At 39.9% G+C, this 17,368-nt stretch overlaps 1 protein-coding gene across 1 annotated transcript in view; it reads right to left on the reverse strand.

The window, feature by feature from the left end:
• PLB1 (phospholipase B1) overlaps positions 1–17,368 on the reverse strand; it is a 79,812-nt gene that overhangs the window by 57,648 nt on the left and 4,796 nt on the right. Inside the window, 13 exon segments of the mRNA XM_015857533.2 lie at positions 4,029–4,121; positions 4,808–4,854; positions 4,857–4,911; positions 5,599–5,677; positions 9,185–9,267; positions 10,611–10,673; positions 10,930–11,016; positions 12,186–12,237; positions 12,623–12,707; positions 13,415–13,458; positions 14,282–14,322; positions 15,791–15,849; positions 16,314–16,377. Of these exon segments, the coding sequence (XP_015713019.1) occupies positions 4,029–4,121; positions 4,808–4,854; positions 4,857–4,911; positions 5,599–5,677; positions 9,185–9,267; positions 10,611–10,673; positions 10,930–11,016; positions 12,186–12,237; positions 12,623–12,707; positions 13,415–13,458; positions 14,282–14,322; positions 15,791–15,849; positions 16,314–16,377 (852 nt within the window).

Consider the following 17,368-nt stretch of genomic DNA (forward strand, 5'->3'; position numbering starts at 1 on the left):
TCATTTTCCATCCCATAGGATGAAACAAAAAACAAGTGAAAAACAGCTGCTTAACAACATTCTTAAAAGGATATATTCTTCCAGCATGGAATCATGCTACAGTACATGGGGCAAAAGTACAAAAGTGGTATTTTTCAGCTACAAATGAACTAGAAATAAGTATTAGATGTTTGCCTGTTGTTGGGTAATGAGAATGAATTCCTCCAGGAGATTCATTCCAGACTGCTCAGAAACACTTCTCCCAGGAAAAATGGGCAGCTTCCATGCAGGTGATCTGGGAAGCCATGCACTGAGTCTGTACAGTAGTCTGCCAGAACCTACCCTGAATCCTAGCAAGTAGACAGGTTAGTGGGCTGGTCTGCTTCAGGACTGCAGTGGTTTTTAAGTCAGTAAATCACTGAAGGCCGGAGAGAGGCAGGTACAGCCTCATGTGGGTGCTCTTCTCATTGAAGTTCTTACCTGGTTTTGGTTTGTTTGTCTCTGAGTTGCAGGATGTTTTTTTGGGAGCCTTCTCTGTTACACACCAAACACAAGAGCTTCTTATCTAAGTTCTTTACGCACACGAAAGGAGCTTTGCCCTCCGATATATTTACAGAGATAAAGTTGTAGGCATTTGCCAAAATTAATCAGACTCTCTGTGGTAAACATCAAAACCGTTTGAGCAAACAGCCTCTCTCAGCTTCATGTCATTCACCTGATGTGCTTACCATTGGAATTGCACTGCTCCTACATAACTAGGAATGTTAAAGAAAAAAATTTCAGCTATACCTAGAACACAAGCAAGCTCAGTTTCTCCGTCAGGCTGAAGTCCAGTGCTACTGCCAACTGCCATTGGATTTTCAAGGTTTTGGCCTTTGGCCTACAGGCAGCTAATCAATCAAAGAAAGAGGCTAGTATCAAGCCTCAAAACAAGCACTGTCAACATAAGAACAGTTGGGCCGATAGCAGAAGGGAAACACACTGAACACATTTCCTCAGCACCTCCTCATTCTGCTGTTTGCTGCTCAATAAATCACAACCCTGATTTCCTATCAGTTCCCAATATGCACTGTATGTTGTCAGTATAAACCATTAACCCTACTGAAGAGGACAGCTAGAGTGAACCTTATCCAATAAATTCATTTACCCAGTGCTTTTTATACTGAAAGCATCTTTCATATCATCTCCTTTGACACAGTGGCAGAATACTATCACAGGCAGATAAGGAATCTGCCCAGGGAGGTGCCTTTCTGATAATCACCATTTATGTTAAGAAAACTCCTCCTGAATGAAAGGGGAGGCAGGGAAATCAAAGGGGAAAGAAGTTATCGAGGGACACTACAATTCCTCCAGTCTCCTTACAAACTGTTAGCAACATGCAGTTTTGGCATATCTTGATCTTCATCCAGATCATCCAGGCTGTCCCCTCATACTGGGGAAAAACACTGAAATACGGGAAAGCTGGTAGTTGGAAAATGGGGAAAACATGCAGAGAAAAAAGCAGAGGGAAAGAAGGCTCTTCACAAGGCAGAAGCTGCACAGAAAAAACATATCTGAAGGGACAGAAGGAATCTGTTACCAGCTGAGTGTAAGAATTTGGAAGGGCACAAAAGGGAAATCGGTGTTGGGTTAACTGAGTATGTTTGCAGTAGTTTTAAGTCTTCAGAAAAGAAGTTCTGGCCTCTTCTTTTCTACAGAGCCTGGATTGTGAAGAAGCAGAATAGGTGTTTACAGAGTGTGGCTAATATTACCATAACTCATTGAAAAGAATACTCAAGAAGCCTAGTATTGACATTCTACATAATGTGAAATCAGAAAAGCTGAACAGTAGGAAGCCATAGAAAGACAAATTTATGCCACAGGACATTAGGAAAAAAAAAAAAAAAAAAAAAAGTGTAATTTAAGGTGTGAAGCCCTTTAGAAGCACATGACCTCTGATAATGTCACAGTCTTTTAAAAGATGGATATAACTCAAATCTAGAGGTCATCTTCCAACTGATAAACCCTGGAAAACATAATAGATCAGCCTAGATGGTTAGATCTGAACCTAGATGACTCAGATTCTCATAATCTTGGTTCAGTTAGCCCCAGACAATTCCTGCTGCAGGGGCTCAAAATGGGCGAGCAAACAGGCAGCAGTCTGGTCCTTCCCATCAGAAATCTTCATTTTCTGCACTAGTTGGAAAAGTAATTCAGGATTTCATTTCGAAAAATTGAAAATGCATACACAGTGCTAAAAAAATGAAAGGGGCCATTTTTCTCAGAAAATCAGATGTTCATAATATGGCTTTTTCCTGTCTAGGTTTAATATTTATAATCATTAATATCTGCGGAGGAGCCATCACCTCTTCCTACTTTCTTACTAATCATGTTTAAGTGAGAGCTGGAACTGTGGCATATAAATACTGTCACTACTGATGAGTACACTGAGACACAGGCATTCTAAGTAATTCACCCCATTTTTTATAGAGAACTGAGACAACATATTTAATTCAGATCTCAGGAGTCTGACTTTCAGTGTCTGCTGTGCTCATTCAATTAGCGAAGCTTGTTACTTCATGAGACCGAAGCAAAAGAATGATATAGAGGCCAACACAAGTCTTATCATCGCATCTGCTTTGCAATAGAAGAATCAAGATGGGAACTTTAACATCGTGGAAAGGAGTGTCACAGATAACAGCAAAATAGATGACTAGATGCAGCACATGTGGTCAAGGTTAAAGCTTCAATGCTTGATCAGCTTTAAACTCTAAGCTTCATACTATCTATTTAAAATGGCAGATGCACACAGAAAGATATCTTTTATTGGTACAACTATTATTTCTAGCTATGTCATCAGGCTGAATAAGAGAGAGTTCCTTCCTGCAAATCCTACTTCTTTAAATGGTCAGCACCACAGCAGCATTACTACTGCCAGAAATAGCATGAAGTGGAACAAGTACACATCCATTTGTATGGATTTATTTTAAGAGTGGTGCTAAACAAGCAAAAAAGTTTTTTGTTGTTGTTTTTTGTTTGTTTGCTTTTTAGTCTTTAACTTCATTGGCCAATGCAGATTTCTTTTTAATTAAAATAAGATTGTGTGTGTAGCTTATGCTGTGTGTTATAAGAAGTTTGTTAGGAAAAAAAAAAAAGCAGAAAACAGATCTTGTAATACAGAATGAACAGTAAAACCAACATCCTAGTCAAAACTACTGTTATCATAGTCGGATCTAAACATGGTATGCACTAAGCAGTAACATCCTACTCTGCCCTAGCGAGCGTTAATGCAGCTGTCTGCTTTTTTTTTTTGTCTCACTGAAAAACAGCTCCCATTCCTTCACTAGTCTCCTCCATCAATGAAATACAAACTCCTCCAGTTGTATGAGCGTGCACCCAGTTACTTATACAAATGCTACGTGTTACTGTCTCAAGCTTGCAGAAGGAAACAACCTCATACAGAATTGGATGTTGTTTTAAAGGTTGAGTGATCAACAGGACATGTATTTTTCAGATGTGCTTTCTCTCCCATTCTAAGTTACCACTGTTTGGATTTTCTTAGCTGGGTGGAACATCCAGATCTAGAGGAAGCAATAGGAATTCCCCAATTCTGCCTGTCAACTTTTTACTATAAGCAAGACTAGCAGAATGAAAAAAAAAAAAAAAAAAAAAAAAGACATTATAAGACTCATTAGTGAAAAATGGGGTGGATATAAAACAAAATAGTACAACCACTTTATTCTTGGGTTATGAAAAGCCTCAGTTGTCGCTGTGACACTCTGCCACAGAACTAAGGCTAGGCAAAAGGGTTTGCCACAGCTCTTGTACTCCCTGGGAGTAGGGCTACTTTGGAAAAGTTTCTGAAAAGTTCTTGGTAGAAAGTAGCAGCCACGGGGCATTTAGGATAATAAGAGAGTAGATTCTTCACACTGAAAATAAATCATGGGATGTTTCTTTCCTACATTCCTCCTTCCTATCTTCCAAGCTACTCAGAGCCTGGCTAGTGTGGAATTGCTACCAAGTGTCTGTACTAAGTCCAGTAAAGCAATAAAACCTGTAGTACTGCTCACCATGTTCTTCCAGAGGCTCAAAGTCATGAAAGTATAATCTTCTTCCAGAGTTTCCACTTGTGTCTTTGATGTGCTGAAGAAACCATCCCTGCCCTGAGAAACCAGTGAGAGCATGACAAAACAGAGCAACAAAAAAAACCAAAACATAATCACAATAGTGGCAATACAGGAGATCAGGGAAATGTGCAGATGCGATCATATGAATAATTTGGAATAAACACTTGTCTTAGCCAGCACTTACAGGCTCCGAAAACATAAACATAAAAACATAAGATGGCACTGGAGAAAATAACAGAGCAATTTATGGAGAAGAAAAGTAATGTCATGGAAATTAAGTCTGGCATTTGTGTACAGATCAGCAGTTAAGAAAACAAGCCTGCCATAAGATGAATTGACAGCAAAGGAAGGTTTTGCAACATAGCAGACCCAAACTGCCTGAAGACAGATTTCCTTCTCCCAGTCCACTTTGCTCTGATACTGAACAGAGGGAAGCAATGGAATTAAGATATGGTCAAGGAATTGTTACAGTGCCTGTGAACTGGACTATTACCTACCACCACCCTATTATACAAATAGCCACCAAGTATTTTATATTGGATTTTGATACTTTATTGAATGATCCATTATCTACAAAATCATACCTTCCCCTCCTCCAGATCAAGGTATGTTCTACATGCCTAACTAACTTCATCTTTTAGATAGGAAGGAACCAGCTGAACACTGCACTCAATCTCACAAGTCACACTTCAGAAAGAACAAAGAAACATGCATTTACTCACCAGACTGAGCAAAAGATTTGTTTCTTGGAGAGAAGGCTGAAGAACACAGTGAAATCATCCTTTTGATCATACCTCTTAGACTTGAGAAGTTTTTCCCAAGCATCCTAAATGGACAACCATTTAATCAGGTAAGCATTATTATGTAAAGAGTGTAACACATGTGCAATTCACTGAGGCTTAAAGTGAACTTGGATTATCCCCATCCCTAATAAACCATAATAATCAAATTCTGTAATTCAGAACAAAGGGTGTAATTGAATGAAGCCATCTTATGCAATAGTTAGAAAGTCCTTGTGGCTATGAAAAAGATACACTGAATTACCATCATTTTCTTTGACAGGATGGCAAGTTTAATATGGCAGTGACATATTGTACTTACTTGCCTCCCCATCATTCTTAAATAAATTCCTGCACAGCTGCCTTAGTCTTACTGAAAAATTCCCTTTTTCTAAGTTATATGCCATCAACAGCCAAGTTACTGGACAAGAAACCATTTCCTTAATAGGTTATAACAAACCCTAGGTTCTGAAAGCTAAATAGTCATTAGAAACTGAAAGAGATGCTAAAGTCACTCAGATATGCAGAGAACTCATCTTCATTGTTCTTAATGTGAGAAATGGGATCAGGATTGCTGCCAATATAGTGAAGAAAAAAAACCAAACCGAACCAAAGCAGTTTCTAATCTTCCTCACCACTAACCCTCCCACAGCTCTTCACTTCTCTTTAATCTAGAAAATGAATAGGCAGACATATCTATCAATACAAGCCCCAAGCAACAGAAAATGCCTTACCTGATAGGACCACCTCAGAATGTTATAATTTAGCGTAGAGTTTTCATGAATACAAGTGCACTGGTCCCCAGTTGAACTGCTGCAGAGAAGATGAAAAAAGGACAATTATGAACTTTAGATAAACTGGATAGAAAGCACAAACTATTAAGATGCTGACAAGCATACACTGAAGCCTAAATTGCTGCATACACTGACGAAACTCCATGTTGATGTTTTACTATTTTAAATGCAGAATGATAAATATTTCCATGTCCAGAGCCTTGAACTGCTACTTTGCTTGAAAGCCTATTCAGCTGGCAAATATGCCAGACTTGGATTAGCACAGGGTTTCACAAGCCAGCAGCCTGTTCAGGCTTAAAACTGCTGCACTAGTTTTCAAACACTTTCTTTTCTATCATCACATAAGAAAACTGAACACATTCAAAGCAGAAGGACTTTTGCCTTAGTATTTGGCAACAAGACCACCATCTAGAAGCTCAGTGCTAAAAATTCTTAATCACACTAAACAGTGGCCAGGCATTATCAAGCAGCTCGCTAATCTCTGTCAAATCTCTGATCTACAAGATGAGATCTCCATACTGCATATTTCTGCAGCTCATAGGAAAACTCAGACTCTCCCCCAAGGCAGTAGACAGGAATAATGAACTCATGACCAGCATCCTATCACAGACCAATCGACAAGTATGAAGGGGGCTCACTTAAGAACCTCATACAATATACAAATAGAGTTGCATGCCTAAAAGTAGAGTTCATAAACTGTTCTTATGCTCTTCTTAGATACTTAGGCTTCCTCTTTTGGCCAGAGATCATATTTTTTCCTTGAAGAATCCAGAGATTAGGATTTGCTAACCAAATGCTAAGGCCTTAATCTGGGAGACTATCTGGGCCTGAGATTGAGATGAGCCCAGAACTTTCATACCTAAGCACAAAGCATACAGACTGGTGGAACTGTTCAAACAGATAAACATAGATTCAAGATCATATTGATAAGTAAGCTTGCCAGAATTCTCCACGCAATTGCTTCTGACAGGGAAAGTTTCTTCTCTGCTTATGCTTATGCTTGTTGTTAAGCACATGGTTACACAGCAGACAGACCCCCTCCTTGACTCCCCCTCCTGAGTTGTATACGCACAAAGCTTGTGAAGATCATCAGAATGAATATATTAGTACATACGGTGTCTCATGTCATGAGCACGAGAAAAAATTACTAAGGTGAAACAGAGTGTAATCTCATCAGCTGTAAACTACTCTATCATAACTGTCCATGTGCAAACTCCTACTCCCTGCTAAATTGGGACATAAGCTACTCACACTTTTCTTTAAAGGTACTGAGAGAGGAGATAGCTGAAAGCATCCATGCAAGTCGTTACCATAGAGGAATTAGCAAGTTGGAAGTTCTCCATTCCACCTCACTCTAAGCCCAAACAGTAGCTTTCTTTTAGCTTCATAACTGTTTCTAAAACCAGTTCTTCCTTCTACAAATATTGTGAGAACTGATACCTAGAAACTTAAGCTTTTAAAGACCCTCCAGAGTTTTCAGTTCAAGAGTTGCAGGGCAGAAGCAACTCTGACTAAAGAGCAGGGGGTGAGTGGACCTTGCAGTCTTGTGATCATAATGATTGTATAGGGGTGGAGTTAACTTTCTTCACAGCAGCCCATAAAATTGTAGAATACTACGAGTTGGAAAGGGGCATTTAAAGGTCAACTAGTCCAACTCCTCTGCAATGAACAGGGACACATACCACTAGCATCAGGTTGCTCAGAGCCCCATCCAGACTGGTCTGGAACGCCTCTAAGGACACAGTATCTATCACCTTTCTGGGCAGCTTGGTCCAGTGCTTCACTACTCTTATCGTTAAAGAACTCCCCTCTTTTAGTTTGAAATTATCTTCCCTTGTTCTAGCACAACAGATCCTGCTAAAGAGTCAGGCCACCTCTTCTTTCTTACAGGCCCCCTCATGTCCAGCTTGCCATTCATCAGCATACTCCTAATCCTTTTCATCTGGGCTCTGTTCATTCCTTTCATACCCCAGCTTGTATGGGTAGTGGAGGTTGCTGTGACCTAGGTGCAAGAGCTTGCACTTCGATTAGCTGAACCTTCATGTGGTTCTCCTGGACCCACTGCTAAACCAGTCTAGGTCTATCTGGATGGTACCTTGTCCCTCGCGTGTGCTGATCACACACCTTGGTGTCACCCACAAACTTGCTGAGGGTACACTCAATCACACTGTTTATGTAATTCAATGAAGAAATTAAACAGCATCTGTCCCAGTACTGACCCCTGAGGGACATCACTTTTTGCTGATTTCCACCCAGACATTCAGCCATTGACCATCACTCTCTGGATATGATCTTGCAACCAGTTCCTTGTCTATTCAACAGTCCACCTATCAAATCCATATTCTTCCAATTTGGAGAGAAGGATTTTATGAGGGACCGTGACAAATTATTTACTCGGGAACAACAGACAGATGACATTAGTGGCTCCTCCTTGCCTTCTGATGTAGCTACACCATCATAGAATGCCACTAGATTGATCAGACAGGATTTGCTCTTGGTGAAGCCATGCTAGTTGTCTTATTACAACTCTCTCTCTTCCATGGGCTCACAGGAGGATCTGTTCCATGATCTTTCCTGGCACAGAGGTAAGGCTGAACAGGTCTATAGTTCTCTGAATCATCCTTTCTATTCTTCTTAATGTAACATTGCCTTCTTTCCAGTCACCAAGGACTTTACCTTGTCAAGACTTTTCAGTTGAGAATGGCTTGGCAACTACATCAGCCAGTTTCCTCAAAACTCTCATATGGCACTACCTTTACTTCCTGTGACTAAAACACTGTTGATCACGCACTAATACTTTGGTCATTGCTGAACAGTGTTTGCAGTGCCAAAGATTTCTGTCTTTTCCTACTATCCCACCCAGTGAGTAGGAAGGGGAGAGGAAGAAGGGTGGGAGAGAACAGGGCCAGGACAGATTACATGAGCTGACCAAAGGGATATTCCACAAAATATAGCGTCATGCTCAGAAATAAAAGTTGAGGTAGAGGATGAAAAGGGGCATTTTGGATTCTGAGGCCACTGTTGCTTGGAGACAGAGTGGATGTTAGACCACTCATTGAAAATGAAGTTATTACCTTTGAATAATTTATTTCCTCACATCTTCCCTCCCCACTTTCCTGAATCTGCTAAACGTTCCCTTTAATCTGTTAAACTTTTATCTTAAGCCACATGGTTTTGTGCTTCTGTTCTTCCTTTTCTCTCTCTTGTCCTTCTAAGGAGTGGTAAAAGGGGAAACGAGAGAGAGACTGTGTGGTTGCTTGGTGTCAACTCACCACTGCTGCAGTATGCACTCTTTATACAAAGCATCCAAACTGATTAAGTTAAATCACCTACTTCCTGTAAATCCATGCCCGCAGAGAGAATGCATCAGCAGCAAAAGTCGAGATCTAAAAGTCTGTGACATTCTTTGGCATCAAAGGCAGAAAACTGTTCAGAAGTCTACCCGACTGGTACAGGGTCAGTACACACACTGGACAATGAACAATAGTAGGAGATAGTGTTAAGAATTTAAAGGAGCCTCTGCTACCTGGCATTTTGAAGGTCTTGGCACATGAGAAAGGAAGTTGTCATCTCAGTGGAATCTACCAAATTTACAAATGCTTTGGGAACCTGCAATAGTAAATTAAAATTAATCACATTAATATCTGCTGTTGGAAATCATAATTCACTGTTACTGCAACCTGCTGGCATCTACAACTTTGTTACCTCAGAGCTAGGATTCTGTCTTCAGAAAATCAGTGATCTGAGTCTTTACCAGTTCCTTCTTGAATCCTACTCCTATGCCTGCCATCTAGAATAACCTGAGTCATCATTTGTGAAGCACTCATGATGATGATTTCTTCACTGAGATCTAGTTCATTTTTACATTAACCACATCATATGCATCAACCAACTAAACTGAATTCAGATGAACTAGGAACTACTGTTTTTGTGTCAATACGTCAGTACAACGCTCGAGGATGAAATATCTTGTCTAATAGCACAAACACACATTTTGCCTCGCCTCTCCCCTAAGGATAAAGCAGCTTTCCATTTACATAAAGATATTTCACTTTCATGAGTGCACATATACTGATTCTGGAAATGATAGAGGAGGGAATCTGAAGCAGATGTAGGGGTAGAACTTCACCTATATGCAATATTTCTCAGTCTTAGCAGATGTAGGGGTAGAAATGCAATATTTGTCAGTCTCAGAAGAATGAGTGCCTGTGTCCTGATGTAATCAAACTGGAGCAGATGTAGAATATCCTTCAGTCTATCAATCTAGTAACATAAAATTCTTGGGAAAAGCTATTGAAACACTTCAGATAAATAGTCTGTCGTAGTAGCTATACATCCTTATCTGTTCATTAGCAGACTAATATTCAGGACAGAACACTTCCCAAAAATCATCCATTGAGACACAGATCAGCTTTAGTTCAGCCAGATAGAAATGCTGAGGTCTTAAAATGGACACACAATGGCAGAAAAAAAAAAACCAACAAATACCCAACAGATATTATACAGATCTTGATTGTCTTTTTTTCCCTGGTATAAACAAGTCTCCACTAGGCATTTAGCATTCTGTACACTGCATGGATTGCTCCACATATCCAATAATTACATTTATTTTCATAAAGACCACTATTAGAAAGGAACATCTAGATTTAGATTGATCTAGCCCATTTTTCATGCAAATCACTTTAAAAATAAACAGCCTAGATTAAGTAGCACATCAGTCCAAGTAACAAAGCTAAGCTGTTACCTGTCTGTCCTTTCTCTTCATATGCATCAGATTTTTAAAGCACAAATAAAACACTTACTGGCAATGAATAGTGCTAGAGGATTAAAGTCAGTGAGATTTGTGTTGTGAATCACTTGAACACTGATACAAGCCAGAGTTCAATAAGACAGAAAAAAATAAATAAATCAGCAGAGGATTCAGGTATTGAAAACTGATGAATAAGTCTTACTTCTTTATATAAAAAGTCCAAGACTTCTTGAAGTTTTTCCAGGTTGTCCAATATGCAGTTCTTCTATAAATGTGATGAGAAACAGCTTAAAAACGAATCAGAACTGTTCTACTACTGCATCTCAGATTTGGAATTCTAAATCAAGTACATGTTTCTAAGTACAAAAGACTTTGTGGACCAGAAGCTCATGCTACTGAATAGAATCACTCCAATCTTCTGGAACCAGCTACTGCTTTGGTTCACTACAACAAAGGGTAGAGCTTGCAAAAGTGATCGAATCACACACTTTGACTGCTAAACGACCCCATGACAAGATTACCGGTTGTGTGGAAGCACAAGAAGAGCACGGGGTTTCAGCACTAAAGAAAACTGTGATCAGTTTCCAATCATTTTGGAAGTCCATCATCTGGAAAAAAAAAATAAATAAGTAAATTGAAAGGAATAGGACGGTAAGAGGCCTATTTGCCGTCCTTTCTCTCACACAAGATTTAAATCATCAAGACAAAACAGTAGCTCACTGCCCAACCCCAGATGCTTTGATCCCTTCCATCTGACTCATCAGCTTCCCTCTAGAGGAGGCAGCAAATAGATGGTAACAGACCAAACCCTGCCATTAAAGCTGAACGCACACCAATACAAAAATTCAGGATAAAGACAGAAATCGCAGCTGCCATTGAAGAGTTCACTGGAAATGGGCACGCACTGCTCAGCATGAAGCTGCATGCTGCTTCTTTCTAACCCTGATGAAGTTTACTGACAGATTAACATTCTTGAACTGCTGAGACTGGTTCATCCTGGTGGGATGCAGACTAGAGCAAAAATCTAAGGGCTAGAGCCCTGTCCAGCTGTCCTAAGTCCATCAGGCAACACCTGCCAATCACAAAGAGCATTGATTAGAAGCCTTAAGTTCCATAAAAACTTGTGCTAAGTTCATTCGCATACAGTCTCACAAGCTCCCTGCATAGGGAGTAGGTAACAGCCGAATAATTTTGGCAGTTATATACGCAAGTTATGTCAAGATCATTTTACAAAATAACATGCCTGAGGCTTAAAAAGAGAAGATAAATGAGTGCTTAAAACTCCAGGGTGGGATTTTCAAAGCACTCAGCCATGAGTGGTAAGACAGTTCTCACCAGCATCAACCACTAATATCAGCCAAAGCATATCGCGAGCTTTTTGAAAATATGATCCTAAGATAGCAGGAGGAAGAGATAAATATCAAGAATTACAATTTTGAGTTGGCTTCTCAGAAACACTGGCACAGTTACAGAGTGTAGATAGAGGTCTCACATCCTTAAGCAATACAAAAACAAAAACACTGGCTTCCATGCCAACCTCACCATCCTCTTCTGGCAAACATAAAGCAGGTGAGGTACTTTCAAGAACAAAACTCCGTACCTTAAAAGAGTACAGAACTGATTCTGTTTATACCAGATAGACCAAGGTATGTTAGCCTCAAGAAACAGGATGTCCTATTTTGAGATCTTTAAGTGGTGCTTAAGGTATTTCATCACATTTCTCCCTTTTCCAGCTTGGAGAGCAAACTTTCTTAACTGTTCTGTGCTTTAAACACACCTGGTTCTCTTTCATGAGCTTCACTATTTCTCCAGCTTGATCCAAGAGGCCTCTGAAAATCAGAAAAAGAAAAATTATCAAGGCATCAGCAAGGGTAAAGCTTTGGCAGATTTTTATTACAAAGTCAACATTTGAAACATCAGGTGGGATTCATCTTTTCACTCTTGAACGTGTAAAAATTAGACTCTTGTCTGAGTTATACAGAAAGCCTGGGGTGATAAGCTCACATTCAGATGTCTCACTTTCAGATGTGCGTTTAGAGAGATGAAAAGAGCAGACACATTTCTAATCCATGGCAGGGTCTGACCCTGGGGAGCTGGCACAGCCTGGCATTGAGCTTATTTTGTGTTCAGTGAAATTCTCCAGCATCAAATGCATCTACCCTCCACCTCTGCAGATATAAGAGAACAGCCCAGCCAAAAACCCCTCAAACTTACATTGTTTGACCATCTGATGCTGCTTCCATTGTGCCAGGCAGAGGAGACTGGTGCAGGACCGAGGGATTAAAACTGCTAATAAGAGCTGAATGACATACACAGGTCAGGCTATTTCTATGTACACGAGACTGTTACTCTGCAATAGCACTATAAACAAAGCTGAACTGGAACAGAAAATGTAGGATCTAAGGGATCTCTTGGCAGGCATGAGAGGCTCACCCAAGCTGCTCTGCAGCTGTTTTGCTGGTGCAGCTCCTATGAACTACAGTTCTGATATCTGACTTTGCCTCCAGACCCAGGTGAGAAACACTCATCCCACCTCTTACATCAGCCACAAGTATGGGCAGATTTAAATACAAGCAGCTGTAGAAATCAACCTACTGAGAACAGGAAGCAAGTCAAGACTCCCTTCACAACAGCCAGCTCATAGATGATGAATTTGCATGTGGTGCACCTAAGGCAGCCTCAGCATAAGCCTCTGAGCATATGGCAGCAGAAAGAGCACTGGACAAACAAACTCACACAAGATCTCATTTGGCAAGCACTGGCAGCACGCACAATGAAGACATACCAGCAGGGACTGGGGCTATCCAGACAGCCTGTTCAAAGCCAGCACAGGTAACCCAGCCTGTCTTGCACTCACATTCACCCAATGCACCTTCCCCCAGGCTCCCTTTATAGTCTTGTGTTGCACTTGTGCTGTACACACACTGCAGCCCAGCAAAGCCCTTGAATGTCAGCTAGCACTCCATTCAGTTAATCTGTTTAAGTTTGCGTGACAGAAAAACAAACCTGCCAAAATTTCCACGCTCACTTCAGGGAGGCTCTTTCCTGTGCTGTAGAAAGGGAAGAGAAAAAGGGAAGCCGCTGTTATTCCTTTTCTCAAAGAAAAGTTACATTACAGCACAGCCTCAGCATCTTGCTAGCTAGGCTACAGCTTGGAGCATGTATTCACAGCAGCTGCTGAAATCAAGAATGAGGCCTTTCTCTCCCTAAAATCATAATGTCATCAGAGACTGCTGAGTCTCAGATCTCATTCTTTCTCTTCACTCTACATGTTGCAATAATTGTCCTTATGCATATACACAAGCAGTGCCAGGACCTCTCTTTGTGTGTGCACAAGCAGACAGAGACATTCATGCAACTATTGAAAAACAGCAGTCCTTTAAAGTTTGTCTTTGCAGGGCCAAATCCTCATCTGGAATGCCTCAAAAAGAGTTACACAGATTTGCATCTCTGAGGCTCAACCAGATGATTCTACTCAATGATTTATATCTGCTAAGAGAGAAGAAAATGGTGTGGAACTTGCTTGTGAACAATGGGAATCATTCAGGCAGAGGACAGACAGGGTATCAGAGCTGTTGCATTCCTTTTTTACTTCAATAAATGTACACGTTCAGTCTCTAGCTAGTGGAGGACGTTTACTACATAGGTTTCATCTTAGAGTAACAACTCTTATGGTTATGGCAACCCTAAAGTAGTTGCATATCTTGGACAAAGAATTTCTTATAACTAAGGAAGGGGGAAGATCCAATGCCTCAAAATCTTTTCTATTTAAGTAGGCTTTCTTCTTTCAAGATAACAACAAAAATTGTGTTGTGCCTAATACAGTATAAATTGGTATCATGAAACAAATTAATGCTAGCAACTCATTTTTACCTTTGGAGTAAATTTTCATGATGGATGCCAGATCCCAGTGGCTGTGAATAAGCAGACAATGAGAATGTCATTAAGCAAAGGTACACACTCTGCTCCCTATTGTACTCTTTTCTCATATGTTTTCTATATACTCATCTCCATTATGCTTCAGTTTGTCACAGATGTAGATTATTTGCCAGAGCTGTCATTTTCAGCACTTCCTTATTACAATGTGTTCTCATAGTCTAGTCTTTTTTTTCTTAGGTATTGCTTTCATTAATGAATTTATTGCATGTGGCTTAAAATAAAATGTGACTAAATTAACTCAGATTCAGTCAAATGAAATGCTGTTCTAAACCATATTGAATTTCTCTTAGTATATTTCTTTTCAACAAGGGATGTGACCTGAAGTCATTAAGATTATTTACACAAACGGCACTCTGAAAATATGGTGCCTGATGAAAAAAGCCTCCTTATAAAGAGGAACTTCGCTGATTTCAATGAGTCTAGGAGGAGACAGTGAAGTGTTTGCTCTAAAAAGTAGACATTCATTAGCAGAATTTCATTTATACATTTTCTTACTGCACCACCCACAGTCAACAAAAAAAATTATCATCACAGAAAATACATCCTCTGAAGTGCCACACATCCAATATGGGCAAAGAACCTTCACATTTAAGGCAAATCTTTTCTCCTAAAGAGGGAGGTACTAGCAGAAAGTCCAGGGATGCTGGGTTTTTTATGGAAAGCTTTAAAAAAAGGCAAAATATGATATCAATTCAAATTACAAAGTTGTTTTGTGATAAGGGAGAACCTTCCCCATTTCTTGGGAGCTGTAACTCCACAACAGCTCCCAGCTTTTGCCCAATAAATACACTTTTCCACTTCCTCAAAGCTTGGCAATTGTAGTAAAATGTTTTTAATTAGGCCTCAAATCTATTTCAGATACTTACTTCCAACTATTAAGGCAAGTTAAGATTACCCAAATCTAACTACCAGAAGAGGTAGGAGAACCTTACTCACTGATTTATACATTGAATTTATATCTTTATTATTCATCCAGAGCTTTTTCCTGCAGAATAGAAACACTTCAACAGGATCAAAAGTCTACTGCATCTCTTGATAGTTTGTCCTAATGGCAGTCATCGCCAAAACTGTACATTTTCCAAGTCTGAGTTTTCCTAAACACTTCTTCCAGTCATTTGATCTGTTCAGCTTATTGTTAGGAAAATCCAAGCAGACTAATCAGATATCACGGTTCTGTGTAAGAAAGAGAGCAGTGATCAAATTTCTCCTTCATGAAGTCAGCTGGCTATTTTTAGATTCAGAGTATGCTGAAACACTGAACATTCAGAAGTTATTTCCAGCCATTTTTCAGCAGAAAACTTTAATACTCTTGGAAAGTTTCAAGTCATAAATGCCCTCACTGGGACCTCGAATTTTACCACCAGCTCAGTTCACCATTACCTCATCACGGAGTCAGAACAGAGGAAATGGGTCACATTCATCACAGTTCATGCATGTACTTACTGTTTGCAAACTTCCTATTGCAGTGACTACTTTAATGTCAGCTGGCCTCAGAGTGTGAACTGCAGAAAAGTTGAAAATCGGGTTAGAACAAAAAGAAGTAAATTTGAAAGAAAGTTATGTTCACTAGTATATTAAAACAAGGTAAAACTGATTAAAAGCATGCAGGAAGAAGTCTGTACTGATCTTTTGGACTGGTAGCCTTAAATCAGGAAGGGAAAATGAGAAACTTCACTTAGGCGTTCAGTAAATGCTTCAGATGCATTGAAATATTCAACCAACAAGCAAGAAGAGACCACAAAAGACAGTGGTGAATATTTAAGTAATTACCAGCACCCTCAGCAACTGAAGAAACAAAGGTATTTTTATGAACACAAAAAAAGCCCTGCAGAGCCCCCTTTCAATCACTTTAATGACATCAGACACACACATAGCCCCTCAGACCAGCTGATTTCCTTCCCTCCATGTCAATTCTCTAACAATTGTGAAAGTGAAAGCCTCTACAAGGGTAATATTAAGCACAAACCTGATGATGAAGGCATCTCAGTTGACGTCCCATGCTCACATGAAAACTGGAAGTTTCCTAGAGCCTTTGACATAAATAAATACGGTTAATCGCTTATTTCCAACAAAGAAATTGGCAGAATGAGAGGTCATAGAGGCTCTATTTTCAAACAACACAAAACTCTTACTGATGTAACAGAAACTTTAAAGAACAATCACACCTCTGCTAGAAACATATGGGAACACATTTCTGGGTAGCTCTCTTTAAATTCACTCTTTCCAAACTCTACACTTTTTGCTCAGCTTTCTTACCAAATTCCTACTGAGCAAACAGTAAAATGTGCTGAACACACCCTGTAATTTTCATTGTTGTGAACGGAGAATGCTTAATCTGGAAGATCCCTAAAATGAGCTCCTGCATGCATCTTTGTGTGCCACGAGGCACGCAGTGTACAAAACAAAAAGCCACAGCTCAAGCTTGAAGCAGGAAAGGAAAAATGAAGCAAATATATCACCCATATTCTGAGCTCTTGGCAACAGGCAGAATTCCCATGTGAACACAGAAAATACCAAAGAGGAAAATAAAGAGTGAGCTTTATTTAGGGCAAGGATGTGAGTGATCTGAATAAACTCAGCACAAGAGGTAGATGACTATCTCTAGGAACAATTATTTCATGCCCTCCTGCATCCTGAAAATAGGTATGGTCCATCTCTAATACCCTAAAGAAAGACTAAAGACAACAACCTGCTTCTAAAAGAGCAACAGAGCTTCTTGGAACAAGTACTAACCACAGTCAGCCTATGTACAGGATGTGCAACCTAATAACAAGCGGCACTCAGAGAAACTTATTTCCTGGTGAGGTACTGTAATCTTGCAACTGTGGTATCACACCATCGAATCATTTGCTTTGCATTTTTTCTTTGCAGAATTCAGCAGTTCAGCACTCTAAGCTTTTCTTTCACCTGCCTCAGAGGAAGTGACAGCCAAAACGATGAAGATAGATGTTGAGAAAAGGAAAAAGGAAGGAAGGAAGGAAGGAAGGAAGGAAGGAAGGAAGGAAGGAAGGAAGGAAGGAA

The sequence above is a fragment of the Coturnix japonica genome, chromosome 3 (assembly GCF_001577835.2).
Source record: "Coturnix japonica isolate 7356 chromosome 3, Coturnix japonica 2.1, whole genome shotgun sequence".
NCBI lineage: Eukaryota > Metazoa > Chordata > Aves > Galliformes > Phasianidae > Coturnix > Coturnix japonica.